The sequence below is a fragment of the Calidris pugnax genome, unplaced genomic scaffold (genome assembly GCF_001431845.1).
Source record: "Calidris pugnax isolate Ruff unplaced genomic scaffold, ASM143184v1 scaffold219, whole genome shotgun sequence".
Taxonomy (NCBI): Eukaryota; Metazoa; Chordata; class Aves; order Charadriiformes; family Scolopacidae; genus Calidris; species Calidris pugnax.
This window is the reverse complement of record NW_015094507.1, coordinates 2,981,783-3,005,063: the sequence shown is the minus strand read 5'-3', so window position 1 is coordinate 3,005,063 and position 23,281 is coordinate 2,981,783. Positions and strand designations below refer to the sequence as shown.

Here is a 23,281-nt window from a genome sequence, read left to right as displayed (position 1 = left end):
GTCGGCCAATAGGAACAAAAGGGCCCGCCTCCTTCTCCATGGCGACTCCCTCGTGATTGGCTGTAGCGCCCGGAAGTGAAGGGTCGGCGGCAAAATGGAAGGCTGAGAGGAGCTTGTCTCTCTCCTCAAGGCCTGTCCCTCCCACCTCCTCAAGCCAATAACCCGGATTTAATTTTAATTTAATTAAAAAAATTTAAAAATTGGGGTTTTTGTCTCCGTTTGTTGCCGCCTCACTGAAGAGAGATGAGCAGGGACCTGAGAGGCGGGCGGGGATGTGCCCGGGGAAGAGGCCCTCAGAGCTGGCGGGGCCGATGGCGAGGCGGATGGCGAAGTGCAGAACAGAAGATACAGTGCAAGAAAATGCCTGAACCTGGTGAGCCAGCTCCCTGTTTCCCGAAGCCTTAATTAATTAATTTTAATTTTTTTTTTAAAGCTAGGCAATCGCTGCTGTTTGTCTCCCAGGTGTTGTTCCTAAATAAAGGTTCTTCATTCGGTGCACAGAGCCAACACACTGAGTCGAGATGTTTGTCTTTATTCCAATTCTGCAGAATTGGGTGCTGGGCGTTTAACAACAGCCAGTACAGCACACTCTTCTGACTGTCCAACATTTATAATGATATGATACAACTGATGGGTGAGCTACAGTTCCTTTACCATCCCTCATCATACATGTGGGTTTGAGTTAATGCTTTAAACATTTGGGGAGATCTTAATTAGCACCCTCATTATTTATAAGAGGATATGTGGTTTGATATTATAATCTCCCAAGGCTCCTCTGGGACACGCTCTTATTTAGACTTAATTCCAAAGACTGTTTATTTTGTCATCCTATACTTACATCAGAGACAGGGAGTACACTCTTCCCATGGGCCTTGTTTACTTTCAGTAAGCTCTCGAGATGCTAATCCTTCAGCATTTCCATTTCTTTGATGTAAGTTTTGGTTAAATGTTTCTACATCTAGTGCAGGTGCAAAAGGCCCAATAAAGTTTTAATTTGAGGAGTTTAGCTAAAGTTAAATCAAAGTCCTGTCACAAGTTTATATAGAGCACTTACGTAGCTTTTTAACCGCATTCTTTTGACTCGCTGGTGGTCAAAAGAATCACTGAGAATAAAACTTGCAAGGTTTCAGTATTCATATTTTTTTAATCTCCATTTTAATTGCTTTTTTTCACAGCAAGATCTCGACTAGTTCAAGCAACGTTGGACCAGTTTATTCCATATAAGGGCTGGAAACTTTATTTCTCTGAAGGTATTTTTAGACCGAAATTATAGGTAGCAAGTATTTTATTCCATTTTTTTCTAAAATTGTTTATAAGTAGAGGGAATAAGGTCAACAGAAAGCAATTGAAATTCATATTAGTTATATAGAAACATGCATACAATAGGGGTTTCAATCTTGTGGCACGCTGTAATCTCTGTGGTCTCCAAACCTTGGAAAGGGATCTTGAATAGCGTAAAATACTATCTTTCTTAAACCTGTTCAATTAGCCCCATAAAACCTGCAGTCTATCCAAGACTGGAATATATGTACCTCTGCTGTGCTTTTCTTGATCCTCTGTGCTTGTCTTACGTCATCTCAGACAAAGTTTTGTTTTGTAACAGTTCTTATAATAGAACATCACTGTGATACTGTAGAGATCTATCATCTTCCTCAGTTTTGCAGTGCAGAAAATTAGTGGAAGAGAAATTGCTTGTTTGTGTTATTTTGTGAAATTGAATTAATTACTAATGCAACGTGTTTCTAATTAGCTTATGTTGACAAGTCTCCTTTTGTCCAGAAGACTCAAGCCTTTGAAAAGTTTTTCATGCAACGCATTGAGCTTTATGATAAGGTAAAAGCAAAACACAACACCCCCCACACCCAACCTGTTGTTGGTATAGTAATGTTAGAGATTTTATGTATTTTCTCCATCAAAAATAATTTCCATTATAGATATGAAATGTTTATGATGTGATTTGGATGCATTGTGTGTTTTAAGTCTATTTTATAACTTAAAACATTTCACAGGATGAAATAGAAAGAAAAGGAAGCATTCTTGTGGATTATAAGGAACTAATACAAGACAAAGAATTGACTAAATCGATACCAAATATATCTACTGAATTAAGGGACATGCCTCAGAAAATACTGCACTGCATGGGTCTGGCAATTCATCAGGTAAATATGATGTTTTAATACACAGAAGCATAACCCTCACAAAGAATCGGTAGGGCTTAGAGGTAATTGTCTTATGACACCCAAATCTCTGTTTTCCTGTCCTACAGAAATACACTGTTTATTCAATATTCAAACTCTTCCACCCCTCCACCGCTTCTGCATGGCCCACACAGTCCTGTTTAGAAAATGCTTTGGTCTTAGTGCATTTTGTTCGTTCATCATCAAAGCAGTTGATTAAAACTAAGTGTAGTTCTAACACTTACTTAACAGGGAGTTCTCATTCCTGTTTTATTAATGTGCTGTGAGTTCTGTGTGCTGTGTCACCCCTCGCACAGCTGGTGGGTGAATGGTGAGCAGGTTCAAGAATTCCCAGCTCTGTTCTAATCCTTCTAAGTAGGAATTCACTGCTGCTTAACAGACAAGTTCTCAGATGTTCGTGCTTCAGTCAGACTACCACACATTGACCAGGATTAAAGATTATTGTATGCATTCTTTATATTTTTTTTTAATTAAACAAGCACCGACAACACAACAAATGTGTTGATTTTTAAATTATCTTTAAAGTGCATCTTAAAACTGTTCAGAAGCAGAAAACCACTGTTTAAGATGGGTCAGTGGACAGCAGAGGGCTCTGTAGATTTCAGCAGTGGGTCTGGTAATCCAATTTAATAGGAAATTGAATCCACGTTGCACGGATACTACATTTGTGTCTGCCTGTCTGTTCTGCCCAGGTGCTAACGAAGGACCTGGAAAGGCACGCTGCAGAGCTGCAGGTGCAGGAAGGGTTACCACTTCATGGAGAACCGATCATAAACGTGCCTCTCATTCATGCTAGGTAAGGGGGGGTTGAGCATTTGGTTTGTTTTCGGGAGGATTTATTTGCCTAATGTTGACTAATGGTTGTCAGTATCTGTGTGGTGCTGATGCTTATTTATTTTATTGAGAGATTTGACTCTGAAGCCATTTCCAGAAGAACAGTCTACATCCTGCTTTTTTTCTTCACCATGACCAAGTCAAGATTTTTGTTCTGAAGACACAAAACAACATGAAAAAAGCAGCGCAAAAGCTGAAGAAAAGCTTATAAATAGAAAAGCAACTTATAAGTAGAGCAACTGTTCTGTGAAATGCATGTTAATTTAAACCAGAGAAATATATTTAAACTTCTCCAGTTTACTGGAGGAGTTGAGAAGGCATTATGATCTAGCCTTATGTTAGCAAAAGGCTCATCTTCATAAAGAAGTTGCTTTGAAGGGTGTGGATGTAAATTCCAACAGGTGTATGAGTTGTAGTTTAGGTTCACACTTGTGAACTGAAAGTGGTGTGTGAAGATGTGTTATTTCATATTAACTTAAATTTATTAAACGATTACTGGTATGAAAGTCTCAAGAATCTTAATTCTAATTAATCAAGCTTTAATCTCAGCTGTTTCATTTCAAGTTCCAGTAATTCTGAACAAGCATGTACTTAACAATAACCATAATTACTGTTATTTTTAAAGTGTGACTTTGAATTTTTAATGAAACAAGACCTTAGCACAGTTTTTAGTGTTTCTTTTTTTTTTGTCAGAAGTAATGGCATCTCAGACTTCGGGAATCTGAGGTGGACTGGGAGTATAAGCCCTATTTGAGTTTGTTTGGTTTGTTTTGTGGTGGTTTTTTTTTTTTTTCCTCTACTGGTGCTGGTTCAGTGTGGGAAATCAGCATGGTTTGGGCATGGCAAGTGAATTTGATTTGTAGGTTGTCACACTATATTTTTAAGTTTTGCATTGTTATAAAACTGCACCCTCATAATTACACAGTAGAATGTTTTTAGGAAGCAATATGGAACAAGGAGATGGTGGTATTCAGGGTCCTAAGCAGAGGGAGCAGGGAAAACCCCGAATTTCAGGAGCCAGACTCTTCTCATTGGTGCCCAGTGACAGGACAAGGGACATTGGGTACAAATTAAAACACTTAAAATTCTATGTGAACACAAGAAAGTGCTATTTAGCTGTGAGAGAGGTTGTGTGGTCTCCACCCACAGGCATATTCAAAACTTAACTGGACGTGTACCTGGGTGACCTGGTGGAGCAAGAGGGTTGGTCTAGACAAGTCTCGAGATGTCCATTCCACAATAAAAGATTCTGCTTAAAGTTTGTTATTCTTAATTATTTGACAAGGTATTTCTTGTTGTCTTTAACAAGGTGCAGCGTGTTGTACTTGATGACAGGTTGTTATGTCATTGAAACACAGAACCTCACCCTTCCTTTTGGAGCATAGGCATAATAATTTGATCCTTTTGTGTTGCAAGTCTAAACTCTGGTTTTAATCTGAAATAATTAAAAGAGATGGTTATAGATGACTATAAAATAATTTTGGTATTGCTAGCCTTTATTGTTTACAGGAGGGAGGTGTCACTATATAAACAAACTGTACAGGTCTTGTAGTATATCCACTTGGGGAATATTAAATATTATGCTGCTTTCTAGAACAGGAATCAAAGACTGTTATGGGTCCACAGACAAAATATTCTAATCATTGCTCTGGATTTCTGTTAACAATTGGTGTGTAAACCTTTTTGTTGTTGGGGGTGGGATTTTTTTGTTTGTGTTGGGTGGGAGTTGGGAAGTTTTGGTTTGGTTTTTGTTTGTTTGTTTTTTGTTTGGTTGGTTGGTTGTTGTTCTGCATTTAAGTATGGCAAGCTTTCAAAATGTTAATGCTTAACTTTTGTGTAGGGTGTACAACTACGAGCCACTAACTCAGCTGAAGAACGTTCGGGCCAACTGCTTTGGGAAATATATTGCCTTACGTGGTACGGTTGTGCGTGTCAGTAACATCAAGCCCCTCTGCACTAAGCTGGCTTTTGTATGTGGCACGTGTGGAGATGTTCAGAGTGTGCCCCTACCTGATGGAAAGTATACTCTTCCAACTAAGGTAAGTTAAAACCATTTAACTTCATACTTCTCCCTTATCTCTAGTGATTTGACAAAAAGCAACAACTTTGTATTACTGCATACCCTTGTTATTTGAAAAAAATCGTGTCCTGCTGAGTGTGTACAAACTCCTTCAAATCTAGGCAAATAAAAAAATCTCTTGTCATTTCCATTTCACTGGTTATATTTAAAAAGCCTTCTGGACCTTGGTTTCTATGCTTAGATATTGGGGGTTTGTTGTGAGTTTCATTTAGAACTCCCTATTTTAACTTCATTGTTTTTTATCTGGATTTAAAAAGTCATTAGACAAAGGGAAGTGCCAGTTAATGATGTGCTCAAGTGCAAAAACTATCTCCTCTGGAACTTCTGCAAGTATTAAAAAACAAAACACCAGACAAACAAAAAACCAAACAACCTCCCCAGCAAACAAACAAACAAAACCACCCACACCTCACCTCTGCCCCAACACCCAAAGACTCACCCCAGTTCACCGAGGGATCATACAATTCAGCTGTATTTGCTCTAACTTTGAGTCAGGGCTCAGGTGTTTGTGCTTGATAGCTCCTCATTAATCATGTATGTGCTGATTTGTAGTCCTAATTTAACCAGCTTTTTTCCTGAAATGGTGTTAGTGAATCACATTGCTTTACTTTACTATTATTTTTTTTTTAAAACCAAATAAGGCAATTCCAAATTGATTTTAAAAAAGGTTGAAAATAAACTGGAATTACTGTTGTTACAGTGCCTTGTCCCCGAGTGCCGTGGGCGGACCTTCACAGCGGACAGAAGCTCTCCTCTAACCACCACGGTGGACTGGCAGTCTGTTAAGTAAGTGCACCTTCCCTCCTGCACAAAAACGTGATGCACCAGGGCAGCCAGGATGGCTCATTCTGTCTTAAACTGTGCAGTTTTAATAATCTTACTCTTTTGCAGCAAGCACGCTTCAAAATTTGTTACAAAATGGTTGCTTTATCCAGTAGGATACTTCGTATGTTAAAACCAGCCTGGAAATTCCTCCTGCCCTGATTGAGTTCTTTGAGAAATGTTCATTCTGTGCTCTTTGCAGCTTTTCATTAGGTCATTCCTAATTGCATCTATTAATTAATGATTCCCTTTAATGAGCTGTAAGAAAGCTAGAAAAGCCTTGTTAAAATACATTGGTTGGCTGGGACAGTTGGTGTGAAAGAAATGAAAGTAAACCTGAGGTTTAAAAATCTTAGTCTGAAGTGATATTATGTCCCCTAGTCCTTAAGTTACACTCAGGAGAAGGAAATAGTGCTGCACCTGCCCGGCCAGCAGCTTTGTGTGTCTGATCAGCGAGCAGGAATGCCTGAAGTGAGACCTGTGCTATGGGGGAACAAGTGCCTGTTTCTACAGAAATTAGCCATGGTAAAGCGTAGGAATCACAGAATGATACGGGGTTGGAAGGGACCTCTGGAGATCATCCAGTCCAACCCGCTGCCAAAGCAGGTCCACCCAGAGCAGGTTGCACAGGAACGTGTCCAGGCGGGTTTGAATGTCTTCAGAGAAGGAGACTCCACCACCTCAAGAAGGTTTAGGTTTAGGTGGAACTTCTTATATTCAAGTTTGTGCCCATTTCCTCTTGTCCTGTCCCTGGGCACCACTGAAAAAAGACCAGCCCCATCCTCCTGACACCCTCCCTTGAAGTATTTATAGGCATTGATCAGATCCCCCCTCAGCCTTCTCTTCTCCAGACTAAAAAGACCCAAGTCCCTCAGCCTCTCCTCGTAAGGGAGATGCTCCAGGCCCCTCATCATCTTTGTAGCCCTCTGCTGTCCCCTCTCCAGCAGTTCCCTGTCCTTCTTGAACTGGGGAGCCCAGAACTGGACCCAGTGCTCCAGATGGGGCCTCCCCAGGGCAGAGCAGAGGGGCAGGATGACCTCTTTTGACCTGCTGCTCACACTCTTCCTGATGCCCCCCAGGATGCCATTGGCCACAAGGGCACATTGTTGGCTCATGGTCATCCTGTTGTCCACCAGGACTCTTAGGTCTTTCTCCTCAGAGCTGCTCTCCAGCAGGTCACCCCCAACCTGTCCTGGTGCAGGGAGTTATTCCTCCCCAGGTGCAGCACCCTACACTTGCCTTTGTTGAAGTTCATCAGGTTCCTCTCTGCCCAACTCTCCAGCCTGCCCAGGTCTCTCTGGATGGCAGCACAGCCTTCTGGGGTGTCAGCCACCCCTCCCAGTTTTGTATCATCAGCAAACATGCTGAGGGTACAATCCATCCCTTCATCCAGGTCATTGATGAATGTATTGAAGAGGACTGGTGGATGGTGGAACTGTTTTTCATTGTTTCCATCCTACTATGCACTATCAGCACTCTGACCACCCTACTATTGCCCCACAGTGTACATTCAGAAGAGTTTGAGATATTTCTTGTCTGTCCCGTTACCTTACTGCAGTCAGCTTGGAAAAAACAGGACTCTGCTTACTTTTTCCTACTTCTTGTGTCCAGATTCTCGAAGTTCATGTGCTCTGTATCAAGAGCCTTATTGTACCAAATGGCATAGAAATATAGTTTTCTTTATAAATGTTCTGTAATAAAAGTCATGTAAAAATGGATTAAAAAAACAAGTGCAGACGTTCTTGTCAGCAGCTCTAGAGGGTGCTGTTTATTGCAGCTTCTTAGGAAAGTCTTGACTCTGAAGGCAAACTATCAGAACTCTAAGTGCAGAGTCAAAACGGGAGCCTTTTCAAGAGCTTATTAGTTGCCAGCCTTTTACAACTCTGCAAAGAGTGAGCTACTGGTCTTGTTATGGTCTGAGGAATTTCTTGGGCTTTGCTAAGGTTAAAATGCCAATTAAGCATTTATCAGGGCCTCTTAATTTTTGTATATGAGCTCCATCTTACTTCACATACTATAACTGTTTCTACATGAACATGCACATAAGTGCTATAACATGGGAATTTCAACTTTGTTTATTGTTTTGGGAGTTCATATTTATTGTCTTTGTGGGTTTAATGCATAATGTATATCCACTTATTAAAGTCTAAACTGAAAAAAAGGCTTTCTTCGAATTCAGCACTGCTGTTTCTAGTATTTATCAGGGCATTTCTGCTGTCTCCCTTTTCAATTTGGAAAGGATTGGTTGGAAGCACACAGCTGTGGATCTTGTATGCTGTAATTTAATGGGAAGCCCTTGTGTCTTGCAGGGTGCAGGAGCTCATGTCAGATGATCAGCGAGAAGCCGGCCGAATCCCTCGCACTATCGAATGTGAACTGGTTCAAGATCTTGTGGACAGCTGTGTCCCAGGAGATATGGTCACCGTTACAGGGATAGTTAAGGTGTGGAGCACTGAGGAAGGTAAAATATGTCATCTGAGAACATCTTTTCCTAGAGATTACACACGAACAACAACAGCCACCCGCCTTAATTTGAGCTCTCAAAGTTGTAAATCCACAAACTGTATATTTCTTCAGAAGTTCCCAAAGTTTTTTAAGGAGGAATCATTCTGAAGAAGCACAAAGCAGTGCTGTCCAAGAGGAGCACTATCTGTAACGTCTGCTGATAGGGGCTTTCGCAACCCGCTGCCCTAAGCACAACTGTGGTCCTGAATCTGAAATGCCAGCCTGACCTCTGATGTTTGAGGGTGTCAGCTGATAGGAAAGCCATCTCTGGACCACTAATGGAAGGGGGACATCCTTACTTCCTAAAGTCCCTCTGAGAGACTTCTTTTTTTTCCCCTTTTTTCATTTTTCTTCCCCAAAGCGAGGCTATAACAGAATATATATTGCAGAGAACTGCAGTATGGATTTATAGGCCACATCCTCTGCTCAGTAATCACTGGAGGATATAGAAAATGATGAGTTATTAAGCTACATGTTTAATTCTGCACTATGGTGTTTTTTTTTCCTGTAAGTATTGGGTGGAAACATTTTTATATTCAACCTATATTTGACTAGAATAACATAATAATTTAAAATTCCTGGAAAACTTCATTTATTCTGGGAGAAAATTCTCTTTATACACATATACTCTCCAAATCCAGCAAAATATTTTATTGTGTACCTAAATAGAAGGAACTTAAACTTACTTTTTATCAGTTTTTGAAAATGTAGGCGTTCACTTGCCTGTGAACATTTTGCACGTGACTGTACTTAATATTTCTTAATTAACCTACGCCATTTGTAGATAACATCAGTACTTAATGATATAAAAAATATTCCTTCATCCTTTCTCATTTTTTTCTAACAGGAGCTTCTAAAAATAAGAATGACAAGTGTATGTTCTTGTTGTATATTGAGGCAAATTCTGTCAGCAACAGTAAAGGACAAAAACTGAAGAATTTCGATGATGAGACTTTTCAAAGGTCGTTCATGGAGTTTTCCCTTAAAGACCTCTATGCTGTTCAAGAAATTCAAGCTGAGGAAAATCTGTTCAGGCTCATCGTGAAGTAAGTTGTGTCACACCTGGAGCAGGTCTAGGATTAAAGTTCTCAGAGGGCATGATTGACGTCAGACAGATGTACGTGGGAGCTAATCTTAAAAGCTATGAAATGTACAAGGCTCATGCAACAGATACCACAGGGATTTAACAAATGTTAGTGTGCAAAGGGCTTGGGAGGTAGAGAAAGTATTCCAGTGGGGATATTGGGACTCTGGGAGGGATTTAAGGATATAGGGAAGGTAGGAGCGTTTCAGTTCAACCCTGAGACAGAAAGCCTACTGCTCTACTTTTCTACAGCAGAGGAAAGAGGTGCAAGAACTGAGCAGAGGGTGTGAAAAACCCTCAGTCAGACTGAGAAGCGCTTTTCTAGCTGCGGTGTCCCTTGCGTCCTCCCAGTGGAGGCAAAGAACGCGAAACAAGCACCTTTAAAGGGAGGATTACTTGATAAAGATAAGAATGGGTGCAGAAACCACTGGGAAACTGGTTCCCCTCTGTGTTTGTGCAAAATCAAATGAAAGACTTTTCTTATCATTTCAGGCATATCTGGTTATCTGATAAAAGTCAAGAAACTTGATGTTGCTTTTACATATAAACTGATTCTGCTAGAAATTCAGCAGTGACTAAACAAAGGACTTAATATATTTATGAAAGTATTCTGTGACAAGGGAGATAGAGCAAGTGCTTATTAAATAGTAATACAAGATTTATATTCCGCTTGTGTTACAGTGTTCTTTGTTTTTTCAGCTCTCTGTGTCCTGCAATCTACGGCCATGAGGTAAGTAATTGCTTGCAACTTCAGTTGAAATGTTTATGCTGCAATAAACTCCTAAAGGATTTATAACACTTCTCTGGGGTGAGGGGCAGGGACTGTATTTACAGGTGGGTGTATGTCACGTACTGTTAAGTTCAGCCATCCAGAAGGAAAGGGTTATTGCAGCCAGTTCTAGGGACCTGTCAGTATTGGTCACCAGGGTCAAATACTTATTGGTGTTGGTATGTCCCACTACAGATTGTAAAGGCAGGGTTGGCCCTGGCGTTATTTGGAGGATGTCAGAAGTTTGTAGATGACAAGAACAGAATCCCTGTGCGAGGAGATCCACACGTTCTGGTCGTCGGAGATCCAGGATTAGGAAAAAGCCAAATGTTGCAAGTATGGGTTGGTTTATTTCTATTGTCTGACTGTTTATCTCTCAAATTCCTTGCTAACTTGACTTCTTGCAAACATGGTAGGAGAGCTGTGCTAATCCCAAAGGGTTGCTCGAGCCTGGCTGGAGATACCTTTTCACGTAGGATGCCTCAAATATAGGATAGTACTCAAAGGAGTTCCCTGCTGTCCTCTCCAGGGAGCCTTGCAGAAGGGATCCAGCCTGTTAAAACACTTAGCAAAGCAGCTATGCTTGGGCAGGTCTGTGGGCTTTGGAGTATAGGTGTTCTGTCCTGCCCTTAGAGATGTTTTTTTCACCAGCCCTTTTCCCTGGTGGGAAGTTTTACTCCCTCCTATCTCCATTTAGCTGATCCATTGTCAAATAAAATAAGTACACTCTTAGAACTAATGCAACTTTAAATACCATGTCCCTTACCTTCTGAGAGGTCTACTCCCATTCTCTTACCCTATTTCCATGTTGCTAGCACAGATCTGGGCTTTTTGGGACAGGGATGTGTTGATGCATTTGGTGAGCATTTCTGCATGATTGTGACAAAACCGGTTAGTAATAAATATTTTTTTCTGGTCTTAAACAGAATGGTTTTAAAATTCCATGTCTTTTCCCATGGTTGTGAAGTGAAAGGGGGAGAAAGCTCACCTAGACCTGCAGCATTGCATACCTCTTAAAAACTCAGAGACTGCCTAATGTGAACATGTTCTGTTAGGATATGACTTGCAGTAACTTGAAGTGATGGATTTGTGTGCAGGCATCTTTGCGAACAAAATCACAGAATCTTCATGGTTGGAAGGGACCTTTGAGATTGAGTCCAACCATAAAAAAAACCAAAACAACAACAAAAAAAAACCAACCAAAATCCCCCCCACACACACCAAAACAAAAAAACCAACACTCCATCACCACAACAATCACCACACCCAACAATCTCAGGCACTAGAGCATGCCCTGAAGTGCCACGTTACACGTTTCTTCAATCCCTCCAGGGATGGTGACTCCACCACCTCCCTGGGCAGGACGTGCCAGTGCCTGACCACTCTCAGTAAAATAATTCTTCCTAATATCTAATCTAAACCTCCCCTGCCCCAACTTCATACTGTTTCCTCTAGTCCTGTCATTATTCACTTGGGAGAAGAACAAATTATTATTTTTTTTCCACTCTATGGAGACTCTACCACACAGTAGATGATGTGTTTTTTCACGTTGTTAATAAATTACAGAACGCTATTTGAGAAAAGCCAGCAATCTGTTCCTTGGGTAAGACCCTGAGACAAGGCTTCTCTCAGTCACTGCTGTCAAAGAAAACAAAAAGCCCACAGAGAAAGCCAAAGCTGTGGAGGAGCCAGGGTTTTTTCATTTGTTTGCTTGAGGTTTTTTATTCAATACTTGGTGCCTGTCATATATCTGGTAAAGTAGAGGTGCCTGTAACTATAGCAATTTATTGGGAAAGGCCAGTTATAACTGTATTCCAGGCAAATTTAACTGCAGCACCTCTGTGTTCAAGTTTACCATGCTTTGCTAGTTCACATTTCAGCTAAGCTGCTCTCTGGAGCTAGAGGCCTGGAGAAGACTAGAACTGTCCTCTATGCCCTCGCTGTGGGTAGAACTGTGCATATTCCTCTGAAGCAGCTTCTTGTGGACACTAGGACAAGATGTTTGTCTAAATAGACCTTGAGGTCTGAAGATAGAGAAGTTATCTATCTGCATTTCCGTGGTGGATAGCATGTCCCCAAGCATTTCAATGTATTTTGAAACATAATTGCTATGTCCAAGCTCCTAGTAGTTTTGATGGCACAATAGACATTGCTGTGCCACGAATATTGTGACCAAGTTATTCTTGCTATTCCTATGACCAAAGTTTTGCAGAAGTATGTCTCTCGGGCTTGCATGGAATTACAGCTTTACTGTTGTGCCACGTTATTTAGAAAGCAACAAATTTGGGTTTACTTTTAATTGTTTCTCTAGAATAAGGTTGATGAAATTCTTCGCCTTGGGGCAGGAAAAACTATTTATTTCTCTTCTAGGCAGTATGTAATGTTGCTCCTCGAGGTGTATACGTTTGTGGTAATACTTCCACCAGCTCTGGCCTGACTGTTACACTGTCTAGAGATGGGGCTTCTGGAGATTTTGCCTTGGAAGCTGGTGCTTTAGTGCTTGGAGATCAAGGTAATACATGTAATGCTACAAGTTTTGTATGATTGTGTGTGGGGGGGTGGGGTTGGGTGTGCTGCTGAGTCTAAGATTAACTACAGTGCTTGCATAACCGGGTACTAAAAATGTAAATTTGAAGTAGGATACTTCCACACCTTGGGAAGTTCTGAGTGACTTCTCCAGGGATTTCTCTGGAGGTGGTTCCTGCTTCCTTAGGGCTTAGGATGTGTGTGAAGCTGGAGTTCTGCAACTCACATACCAGCCTTACTTAACATGTCAAAGAACTAGGATCTCCTTCTTGAGAAATCTCTGCCTTAACGGCAGCTGCTGGACTCTTACTGTTTTTGAAAAATAGCTGGTTTATGAGATTTGTCATCTGTTTCTACTTTTAAAAAGCTTTTGTTGTCATCTTAATGCTTAATCATGACACTGCTTCCACAAGCCAGGGCACCTTCGTAATGGTTCGGCCGCGGCAACTTGGTTTGATGTGTCCAGGACTCTGGCTGGGACTTCTGATGTGGCACTGGATTGTAGCATACGCTTGTCCATCACTTAATGTGTTTTCTAATTAGTCTCTGTCTTGTGTTAATTGCTTCTAGGAATTTGTGGAATAGATGAATTTGATAAGATGGGAAACCAGCATCAGGCTTTGTTGGAAGCCATGGAGCAGCAAAGCATCAGCCTTGCCAAGGCTGGCATTGTTTGCAGTTTGCCAGCTCGGACGTCTATTGTTGCTGCAGCAAACCCAGTTGGAGGACATTATAACAAAGCTAAAACAGTGTCGGAGAACTTAAAGTGAGCACTTTCTGAAATGCTCTTTATATAGCTTAAATTCAGGAGTAGGTGCTTCTGGCAGCCTTGTTGTTTGTATGTAGTTGCTTTCTAGTTTCCTGTAGTTTGAACACAAACTTACTGTAGTAATTTTTTTCATGGAAACACAGAATTGTCAGAGTTGGAAGGGACCTCTAGAGATCATCCAGTCCAACCCTCTGCCAAAGCAGGGCTGCCCAGAGCACATCACTCAGGAGCATCCAGGCGGGGCTTGAAGATCTCCAGAGAAGGGGACTCCACACCCTCCCTGGGCAGCCTCTTCCAGGGCTCTGCCACCCTCACCCCAAAGAAGTTCTTCCTCAGATTGGAGTGGAACTTCCCATGGTCCAGCTTGTGCCCGTTGCCCCTCGTCCTGTCACTGGGAACCACTGAAAAGAGTCTGTCTCCCTCCTCCTTCAACCCACCCTTTAGATACTTGTCAGCATTAATAAGGTCTCCCCTCAGCCTTCTCTTCTCCAGACTGAAGAGTCCCAGCTCTCTCAGCCTTTCCTCACAAGGGAGACGCTCCAATCCCTTTTTGTGGCTTTTGAGAGAGAAATTGCTGTCTTACTTTATTCTGAATTAATGGGATGGGGTTTTTTTAAGTGTCTTTGAAGCGTTGCTCTAATTTTACCACTTCTCGTTGAGCGCTGTGTGGTTTTGTTGTCTTTGCTCTAGAATGGGGAGTGCTTTGCTGTCGAGATTCGATCTCGTTTTCATTCTGCTGGACACCCCAAATGAAGACCATGACCACTTGCTGTCCGAGCACGTGATGGCCATCCGAGCGGGCAGGCAGGCAGCGTGCAGCAGCGCCGTTGTGGCTCGGACCAACACGCAGGATCGCTCTGTTCTTGAAGTTGTTTCAGATCGACCACTGCTCGAAAGGCTGAAGGTAGGTCTTGTCCTGTGACTGGTGCTATGGCCCCTTCCCGGGACGGTCCTTGCACCGGGACCTGGCAACCCCGACCCGCTGGATGTCCTGTCTCCTGCTCCCATTTTTCTCATGATAATTGGCTCTGAATTGAAGAGGAAGCACTTAAGGTTCCAGCCACCAGTTTCTACCAGTTGTCTGTTGTAGCTGACATTGTCCCCCCTGTTGGAGCTGCTAAAGATGTGCCTCAAGCCACCTTCATCTCCACACTGAATTTATTAACTGAGCTGGTTTTTTTTTGGTTGCACTAGTGAGAAGATACTTTGCTTGAGATGCTCTAAAGCAAATTTTCTATGTTTTATTTCAGTAGAGAGCTACAGAAGTAGACTGGGTATAATAATTTGATATTACACCATGTGCTGCGAAGTACTGAATCTGAACAAAGCAGAGTGTAAACAAATCCTTGGGCATCTGCAACTCACGACAGATTTGGGGATTATAGGAGAAGCAGCATTTTTCTTATAAACCTAAGTGATGAGTTTGAGGGCTGATATTGTCAAATGCCAGATCTTGGGAGGAACATGCCCTACTACTGGAGCTAAACGTGTGCACTTTTGGAAATGGAATGTCAGCAGTGATGGTTTAATCTTCTTTGGAGATGTATCTTATAACAGTTAGGAAATTGGAATTTCTCTTTTTTGAGAAAGAATTATTGATACAGTTAAATCATATTGGGCACTTCTTATCATTGGAAATGAGAAGCTTCAGCTGCTTTTTCTGAAGTGGCCAAGTGTGTTTAATGACACGTCTCAGCAGAGTGCATGGGCTTTTATGTACACAGTTCATATATGAAGCACTAAAGCCCTTACAGTGAAGATTTTGCCAGATAAGGCATAGAAGATGAAAATTTTATGATAAAACTTGTGTTGTATTGACAGAAATCTAAGCTCTTTGCAATTGGGTTAGATCTTACCAGGAGAAAACTTTGATGCCATTCCACACCAGCTGCTGAGGAAGTATGTCGGATATGCTCGGCAGTACGTTCACCCAAATTTATCTCCAGAAGCTGCCCAGGTCCTGCAGGAATTCTACCTGGAGCTGCGGAAGCAGAACCAGGGAGCAGACAGCACACCCATCACCACGAGGCAGCTGGAGTCACTCATTCGACTCACGGAGGTAAAGGCAACTTGTGATACTTCGGGGATTGGAAGCAAAGAGATTATTCCTAAACTACTGCTCATAATCCTATAACTTTTGACAGTTTATTCACTGCTAGCCTGTCTTTTTGTGCTTAAAAAAAGCAAACCAGTGAGAATGCAGGAGATTTCCAAATGCTCAAGAGCTACTGTTGCTTAAAGCTTCTTATAAAGTATAACACCTTTGAGGGGGTGGAAAGAGAATCTATCACATTCTCACAAAAGGAGAAAAAGTAGGTGCAGCCAGAGACAAGCTGCTGCCCATCTTGAACTTAAACTGCTGCTGTTTTCCCTAATGCCATGCATTAATAACACTATTTGTGACCTGCTGCTTCCCAAGAATGCACTATTAAAAAGCAAATAAACTCCAAGCTACAGCCTAATAATATGAGTGTGCAGGAGGTGACATTGAAATGTTATCCAAAAAAACAGTGGAATCTTCCTCTAAATCCTGTTCCATCTCTGCTCCTAAAATTTGTGCTTGTTGTAGAGTGATGGTAGCCTTTTCTCATGTCAGTTGTAATGTATCTTAAATATACCTCTGTGGGTTTTTTTTGTTTTAAGTTTTTGTTTTGTTTTGTTTTAAGGCACGAACAAGGCTGGAATTAAGGGAGAAATCTACCAAGGAAGATGCTGAGGATGTAATAGAAATAATGAAATACAGGTAATACACCCTGCTTTAAATAAAGCATCACAGTGCTATTCATTCAAAACTTTTTTTTATTTTTTTAAATATAATACAGAAGCAAGGTGAAGAAACGACTTTGTCAAGTTTAGGCCTATGATACCAATATTCAGATTTGTTAGCTTTTCTTCAAAACCTGGCAGCAGCCCTAAGCTGAGTTATGATTCCTGAGGCCTTGGAGTTGTATCACTGTTGTGGTGGTGATGTATCTCCCTCACAGGAGCTTAGACATGAGGGGCTGCCAAAGGTTTTTAGTTTCTTTTTTCTCTCGTGATTACTCTCTGTTGTTGCAGTTGAACAATTTAAGTTGAAAAGTGATTTGGAGAGGTGCTTAGTCCAGGTTCTCTCGATAATGACTTTCTTAACTAGGGGATGGCTTCCTGTATGGCTTCTGAGAGCTTTCCCAAGCAGTTACGTTTCAGGAAGCAAAGTCACCTACTCTTGCTTTTACCTCCTGTTGATCTTTTTTAGCATGCTGGGAACCTACTCGGATGAGTTTGGAAAACTGGACTTTGAACGTTCACAGCACGGGTCTGGGATGAGCAATCGGTCACAAGCGAAACGGTTCATTTCTGCCCTTAACAGCATCGCGGAGAGAACGTACAACAATCTCTTTGACTCCCAACAGCTTCGGCAGATCGCGAAGGAGCTACAAATACGAGTAAGTCTGGAAACCAAGCCTTTCTTCAACAACAACAAACTGCAAGACCAGTCAAAATTACTTACTGCAAAATGGAAAGTGGAAAAGGCCCATCTGTTGTGCCTCCCTGCACTGAACAGAAAGGAGCCGTGTTTGCTGCTCTCGGGCTGAACACTCCTCCCCGGTTGCCTTTGTTTGTCAGCTTTACTGGTCTGACAGCCGTCCCACAGGAGTGACTCCCTGCACCAGTACAGGCTTCTGGAGCTGGTCCTTAACAAGATTCCACTTTGTTTCATAAAAGGCAATTTTGGTTTCAGTATACTTGACTTCTTCTGGCTCCCCAGGGGACACACCTATTTTAATTTCCAAATTTAGACTGTTGTGGTGTCCGTGTTCTGCTTGACCTGCTCTGCCCCAATTATGCCTTTTGGGTTTTCATCCCTGCTTCCAGCATCCTAATATAGTAAATTCCTGTAGGACAGATGGCCAAAAATGTGATTTATCCTATAACTGATTTGTATTCTGTGCTTGTGGAGGGCTTCAGCCAAACACAAATATTGATAGCTTATTTGTGTGATAGCCTATTTTTATGCTTTGGGCAGAGAGGAACCTGATGAACTTCAATAAAGGCAAGTGTAGGGTGCTGCACCTGGGAAGAAATAACCCCCTGCACCAGGACAGGTTAGGAGTTGACCTGCTGGAGAGCAGCCTCAGCAGAAAGGGACCTGGGAGTCCTGGTGGACAACAAGTTTCCAAGGAGCCAACAATGTGCACTTGTGGCCAAGAAGGCCAATGGCATGCTGGGGGGCATCAAAAAGAACGTGGCCAGCAGGTGGAGGGAGGTCATCCTGCCCCTCTGCTCTGCCCTGGGGAGGCCCCATCTGGAGCACTGGGTCCAGTTCTGGGCTCCCCAGTTCCAGAAGGACAGGGAACTGCTGGAGAGGGGACAGCAGAGGACTACGAAGGTGATGAGGGGCCTGGAGCATCTCCCTTACAAGGAGAGGCTGAGGGACTTGGGTCTTTTTAGTCTGGAGAAGAGAAGACCGAGGAGGGATCTGATCCCCCCAGTAGGTTTTGCTAAGGAGACTGACCTATTCTTAGGTCACTTGATTTCACTAAGTTCTTTCAAACTTTTTATGTTGCATTACATCAAATCAAACATCATTCTTCCCAGTTGATATTTATTTTGGTCTGTCTTGTCTTTTCCCAGGTATCCGATTTTGAAAGCTTTATTGGATCCCTAAACGACCAGGGTTATCTTTTGAAAAAAGGGTCACGAGTTTATCAGCTTCAGACTATGTGAGAAGAGCCGCTGTGATGGACCTCCCTGGGAGGTGGTGGTTCCACCTGCAGTGGCCTGATGGAGCTGGGGCAGGAACAGGCGCTGAACCACAGCCTGCTGGCACCATCGCCGCCCTGGCTGAGAGATGCCCTCCCAGAAAGGTAGCCACGGGCTCGCTTTAAGTTGCCCCAGGTGATCTGTGGTATGGCTGCTTGACTCATCCTAGAGATGGTGGTGACCCAAACCTGCTGGTCTCTGCACCCTCCGTAAGACCAGCAGGTACCTCAGCACCCCTGGGGGTGGGAGGTGTCGGTTTCACACCGACACTACCGCAGTACCAGAAGGGATTGTACTTCCACTTACTGGTGTTGGACCCACAAATCTAAACCCAGACACCTTTCTTGAGAAGATGGGGAGTTGCGTTTTTAGCACTGTAGTTAATTTGAGCAATTTAAAGCATATAGAAATGTTTCCAAAAAAGTTGGGAACCTTCAGGTTGAGACAACACAGTTTTTGTAGCTGTAAGAAGCGACGCCTTATTGACACTGACTTGATTTTCTGCTTTGTAACTCTGTACTTATTGGTCTTTGTAGCTGAGGTTGTATTTGAAATGCAAGTCAGATTTAAGAAAATATCCTTATTATAATATTTAATTTGTAAAGCAAGAATTGGATTTTATTTATGTCTTTCATTAAACTTTATTCATGAGAAATCTGTGAGTTGCTCAGGAGCAAGTAACAGCCCTTACAAGGCACAGAACATGAACGTGTCACCCGTGTCTCTGTGTAACGCTCTTCCTGCCACAGAAGGTGGTGTGTTCTGCAAGAGTAAAGTGTGAATTATTTCCTGACTTTTATGAAACCAGAATCATGGTCTAGTGCAATAAAACGGCCAAGGAGAAGCTTTCTGGGTAAGTATTAAAAACCGAACACCCCCTCCAAAAAAAAATTTAAGAATTGAAAACTGCATTACTGATACTTCACAGAATCACAGAATGGTATGGGGTTGGAAGGGACCTCTGGAGATCGTCTAGTCCAACCCCCTGCCAGAGCAGGTCCACCCAGAGCAGGTCCCACAGGAACGTGTCCAGGTGGGTTTGAATGTCTCCAGAGAAGGAGACTCCACCACTTTTCTGGGCAGCCTCTGCCAGGGCTCTGCCATCCTCAGGTGTGGCGGTGTGCTCTCCCTGCTTTTCTCCCTCTTCTTCCCCCCTGCCAGTCCCCTCTCAGCTCCTGCTGGGGCCATGGCCACCACGGCCATCACATCAAAACTTGCAGCTGGACTTTGGGAGATGGCTGGCAACGCAGCCAAAACACTGTCTCGAATGGGGACCTGGATATTCTGTTCCCATGAGAACATGACTATAGGTCAATTATCTCACTCTATAAACAGTGGACATCCCCAGAGCCCTCGGAGCTCTCCTGGACGGCAGCGGCTGCACGCCAGGATCTCCCCTTTGGTGAGGACGCTCGCTTAAGGATCTACTCCTCCAGGGTGAGAGACTCCTTGCTGCAACAGATTCTGGGTAAGTGACTCATAGCATGCTAGACTTTGAAATCTGAGCTAAGTGATCTAGAGGGTTGATTGCGCAGATATGATCCTTTAGACATAAACCACTGACCAAGGCTGGGACCAGGATTGGATCCAGCTGCACCCAGACTCCTCTCTGGGAAGGAGTTTAGAAAGCCCAGGGGTCCTTTCTGAACTTTGGGACTCCACGGGAGGGTCTCCCTGACAGCTTGTCTGACCCTGTCCTCTGGGCAGTAAATAATAGAGTGTGCCTTGACATCGAATCTCGTAAAACACCGTTGCATTTGTTACTGGTTTTATTGCCTTTGCTACTGGTTTTGTTAAATCACTGTTTCACCTTGATAAATATTTCACTACTTCTTTCTTACCAGTGAAATTAATCACTCCGCCCGTGACAAAAGTAATGAAGTTCCTCCTCATGTTTAGGTGGAATTTCTTGCATTCGAGTTTGTGCCCATTTCCTCTTGTCCTGTCCCTGGGCACCACTGAAAAAAGACCAGCCCCATCCTCTTGGCAACCTCCCTTTAAGTATTTATAAGCATTGATCAGATTCCCCCTCAGTTTTCTCTTCTCCAGACTAAAAAGACCCAAGTCCCTCACCCTCTCCTCATAAGGGAGATGCTCCAGCCCCGCATCATCTTCATAGTCCTCTGCTGTCCCCTCTCCAGCAGTTCCCTGTCCTTCTTGAACTGGGGAGCCCAGAACTGGTCCCAGTGCTCCAGATGGGGCCTCCCCAGGGCAGAGCAGAGGGGCAGCATGACCTCTCTCTTGACCTGCTGGCCACACTCTTCTTGATGCCCCCCAGGATGCTATTGGCCTTCTTGGCCACCAGGGCACATTGCTGGCTCATGGGCATCCTATTGTCCATCAGGACTCCTAGGTCTTTCTCCTCAGAGCTGCTCCTCAGAATACTTCTGTTTTCCTCACTTTTATTTTTAAGGTATGATATGATAAATGCATTAAGACATTAATGAATTAAGACATTAAAATAAGCTCCATTATTTCTGCCTTTTTAATTGACGTCAGGATCTGATACTCAATGCGGCTTCCGCAGTAATTTTGCTCTGAAAATACTCAGCTTTACAGGTTTGAAAGAACATAGCGAACTGCTTGATGCTACCTCAGTGTGAAACTACTTCAAAATACTTGACGTTGAAAGCCAGTTTGACAGATGAGATGCTTAAGACAAAGCTAAGAAATTACAGCTCTACATATGAACTCTTCAGTGGCAGGTGCTCTGCTCCCTTCATGTTTTCTTTGCTCATTAAGGTAATGCTGGTTAATGGCTTTTTTTGATGTTTGAAGGGCATGGGCGTGCAGTGCTCGTGGATGCATGGTGTTGGTTTGGTTGGAAAAGACCTTTATGATCATCGAGTCCGACTGTTAACCCAGCACTGCCAAGTTACCATTAACCCAACCCTGCCAAGGCCACCACTAACCCGTGTCCCTCAGTACCACCTCTACCTGTCTCTACCTCCAGGGATGGCGACTCCACCGCTTCCCTGGGCAGCCTCTTCCAAGCCCTGATAACTCTCTCAGTAAAGAAATTTCTCCTAATATCCATCCTAAACCTTCCCTGGCACAACTTGAGGCCGTTTCCTCTTGTCCCATCACCTGTTCCTTGGGAGAAGAGACCAACCCCCCCTGGCTACACCCTCCTTTCAGGGAGTTGTAGAGCGCGAGAAGGTCTCCCCTCAGCCTCCTCTTCTCCAGGCTGAACACCCCCAGCTCCCTCAGTCTCTCCTCATCAGACTTGTTCTCCAGACCCCCCACCAGCTCCGTTGCCCTTCTCTGGACCCACTCCAGCCCCTCAGTGTCTTTTTTGTGGGAAGGGACGCAAAACTGGACCCAGCCCTTGAGGTGGGGCCTCACCAGTGCCCGGTACAGGGGGATGGTCACTGTCCTCCTGGCCACACTGTTCCTGATACAGGATGCTGGTGGCCTTCTTGGCCACCTGGGCACACTGCTGGTGGTCATCTCTCTCCAGGTGTCAGCATTTGCACAGCAGAGGAGCCACACCTTGCAATCTGGGAGTTGCTCTGTCACGAGGAGGTAACCTCCCATACCAGCTGACAGGAGTAGGTGTTGGGCGTTGCCAACAGATAAATGCAGCAACTGGAAAACAAAAAAAAAACACAACCAACCCCGTGTAGAAGGAATCATCTCAGACTTGCACAATACAGCCAGAGCATAACGGGCAGAGAGAACTGGAATTCTGGAAGCGGGGTTCCAGCTCACCTCCCCTGCTCTGGAATGCTGACGTCTGTGGGAAGGGACCTGCCCCCTGCTCAAGCTGCCCAGGTCCACGTCCAGGTGTGGTGTTGACTTTCACAGGCTTCCTGTCAACCCAACTCTCCAGGGTGGCGGGGTCCTTTTGGGTGGCAGCGTGACCCCCAGCTGCTCCTTCCACTTTTGTGTTGCCCACAATCTCGCTGTCCCAGTGTCCAGGTCACCACCATCCACTCCTGCCTTCACCCTCCACTGGGTTAAAAGAGAAAAAAGCAACTACAGCCCATCAACGTGGTGGAGGAATGAATAAACTAACAAGATCATACACATTTTAGCTACTTTAGATACCAGAAAGAACTTGTTTGGTGTGAGGGTGGTGAGAGCCTGGCCCAGGTTGCCCCGAGAAGCTGTGGCTGCCCCATCCCTGGAGGGGTTCAAGGCCAGGTTGGATGCGGCTTGGAGCAACCTGGTCTGGTGGGAGGTGTCCCTGCCCAGGGCAGGGGGGTGGAACTAGATGGTCTTTAAGTTCTCTTCCAACCCAAACCATTCTATGATACGCTTTCTAGATTCTTTTCTGTGGAAAAGGTAGACTTAAATGCCCTATGCGAGATTCTCGGGGGTTGGTTGGTTTGTTTAAAAGCCTCCATTTGTTTTGCCAGTGGAACTCCAGCTGATTGAGCACCTGGGGCTCAAGTGTGACAAACCCGTGCCAGAAACATGAAGAATAACAACGTCCCTCAGTGTCGGGGACGGCCGGTGGGAGCAGGCCTTGGAAGCAAATAAATTCTTGTACCTGGAAAAGTAAACTCTTCTTTCTCCTTCAGCTAGAGTAAACGCGAGCAAGGAACGAGTACCGAGAACAAAAGAACTACTTATCCCCTCCTAAGAAGCCTCTTACGGTAAAGGAGGCCTTCGCCTCCCTCCCTGAAGGGCCTGTCCGAGCACAACGGCAGCGACCGGCTCCGGAGGAGGAGATGCCCCCGGCCGGCCCCCCGCCATGCCGCCATGGGCGACGACGACGAGGCCCGGGGGCCCAGCGGGGAGAGCGTCGGTCGGCAGGTTAGGCCGCAAAAACCATTTTTCCGCTGATTTTTCGCCCCCCCCCCCCCGGTGTTTCTCCTCACGGCGAGGCTTCCCTTTGAATTCGGCGGCGGGTGACAGCCTGCCGTAAAGCGCGCGGCGGGGAGGGGGCTGCCGTAAAGCGCCGCAAAAGGTCGCACGTCCTGCCCCCTCCCTCACACAGGCCGCC

At 44.0% G+C, this 23,281-nt stretch overlaps 2 protein-coding genes and 1 long non-coding RNA gene across 6 annotated transcripts in view; 2 read left to right on the top strand and 1 right to left on the bottom strand.

Moving 5' to 3' along the window:
- Nucleotides 1–102: 102 nt before the first annotated feature.
- MCM8 (minichromosome maintenance 8 homologous recombination repair factor) lies at nt 103–23,003 on the top strand. Of its 4 annotated transcripts, none has more exons than XR_001414384.1 (21): nt 103–373; nt 1,176–1,250; nt 1,751–1,833; nt 2,010–2,159; nt 2,891–2,994; nt 4,873–5,071; nt 5,813–5,898; nt 8,244–8,395; nt 9,287–9,485; nt 10,223–10,253; nt 10,488–10,628; nt 12,663–12,804; nt 13,389–13,584; nt 14,278–14,491; nt 15,437–15,646; nt 16,254–16,330; nt 16,823–17,012; nt 18,202–19,183; nt 19,666–19,798; nt 20,882–21,035; nt 22,857–23,003. XR_001414384.1 is itself a non-coding variant. In XM_014964717.1 (18 exons), exons 1-18 carry the CDS (start codon nt 244–246, stop codon nt 18,292–18,294), a joined length of 2,472 nt encoding a protein of 823 aa, XP_014820203.1. In that variant the 5' UTR covers nt 103–243; the 3' UTR covers nt 18,295–19,312. The 4 variants fall into 4 exon arrangements, 1 of the variants encoding a protein (XP_014820203.1); XR_001414383.1 differs by having other exon boundaries at nt 20,882–21,072; XR_001414382.1 differs by lacking the exon at nt 22,857–23,003 and having other exon boundaries at nt 20,882–21,360.
- On the bottom strand, nt 21,679–22,939 carry LOC106901765. The gene is made up of 3 exons (XR_001414385.1): nt 22,826–22,939; nt 22,042–22,284; nt 21,679–21,918 (listed from the first exon to the last, which is right to left on the bottom strand). It is a non-coding gene; the product is annotated as an uncharacterized LOC106901765 (long non-coding RNA).
- A 19-nt stretch (nt 23,004–23,022) lies between the features above and the next one.
- The window catches only part of CRLS1 (cardiolipin synthase 1), a 6,114-nt gene continuing 5,855 nt past the window's right edge, over nt 23,023–23,281 (top strand). The window contains exon 1 of the mRNA XM_014964718.1: nt 23,023–23,091. Coding sequence (XP_014820204.1) covers nt 23,038–23,091 — 54 coding nt within the window. The 5' untranslated portion in view covers nt 23,023–23,037. The remainder of the gene's footprint in view (nt 23,092–23,281) is intronic.

What these genes read in the sequence shown, in the direction of transcription:
- MCM8 (XM_014964717.1), top strand. Translation starts at nt 244, where the DNA reads ATGAGCAGGGACCTGAGAGGCGGGCGGGGATGTGCCCGGGGAAGAGGC. An exon ending in GCATTGAGCTTTATGATAAG is followed by an intron (nt 1,834 to 2,009) that starts GTAAAAGCAAAA and finishes AACATTTCACAG; the next exon opens with GATGAAATAGAAAGAAAAGG. An exon ending in GTGGACTGGCAGTCTGTTAA is followed by an intron (nt 5,899 to 8,243) that starts GTAAGTGCACCT and finishes TGTGTCTTGCAG; the next exon opens with GGTGCAGGAGCTCATGTCAG.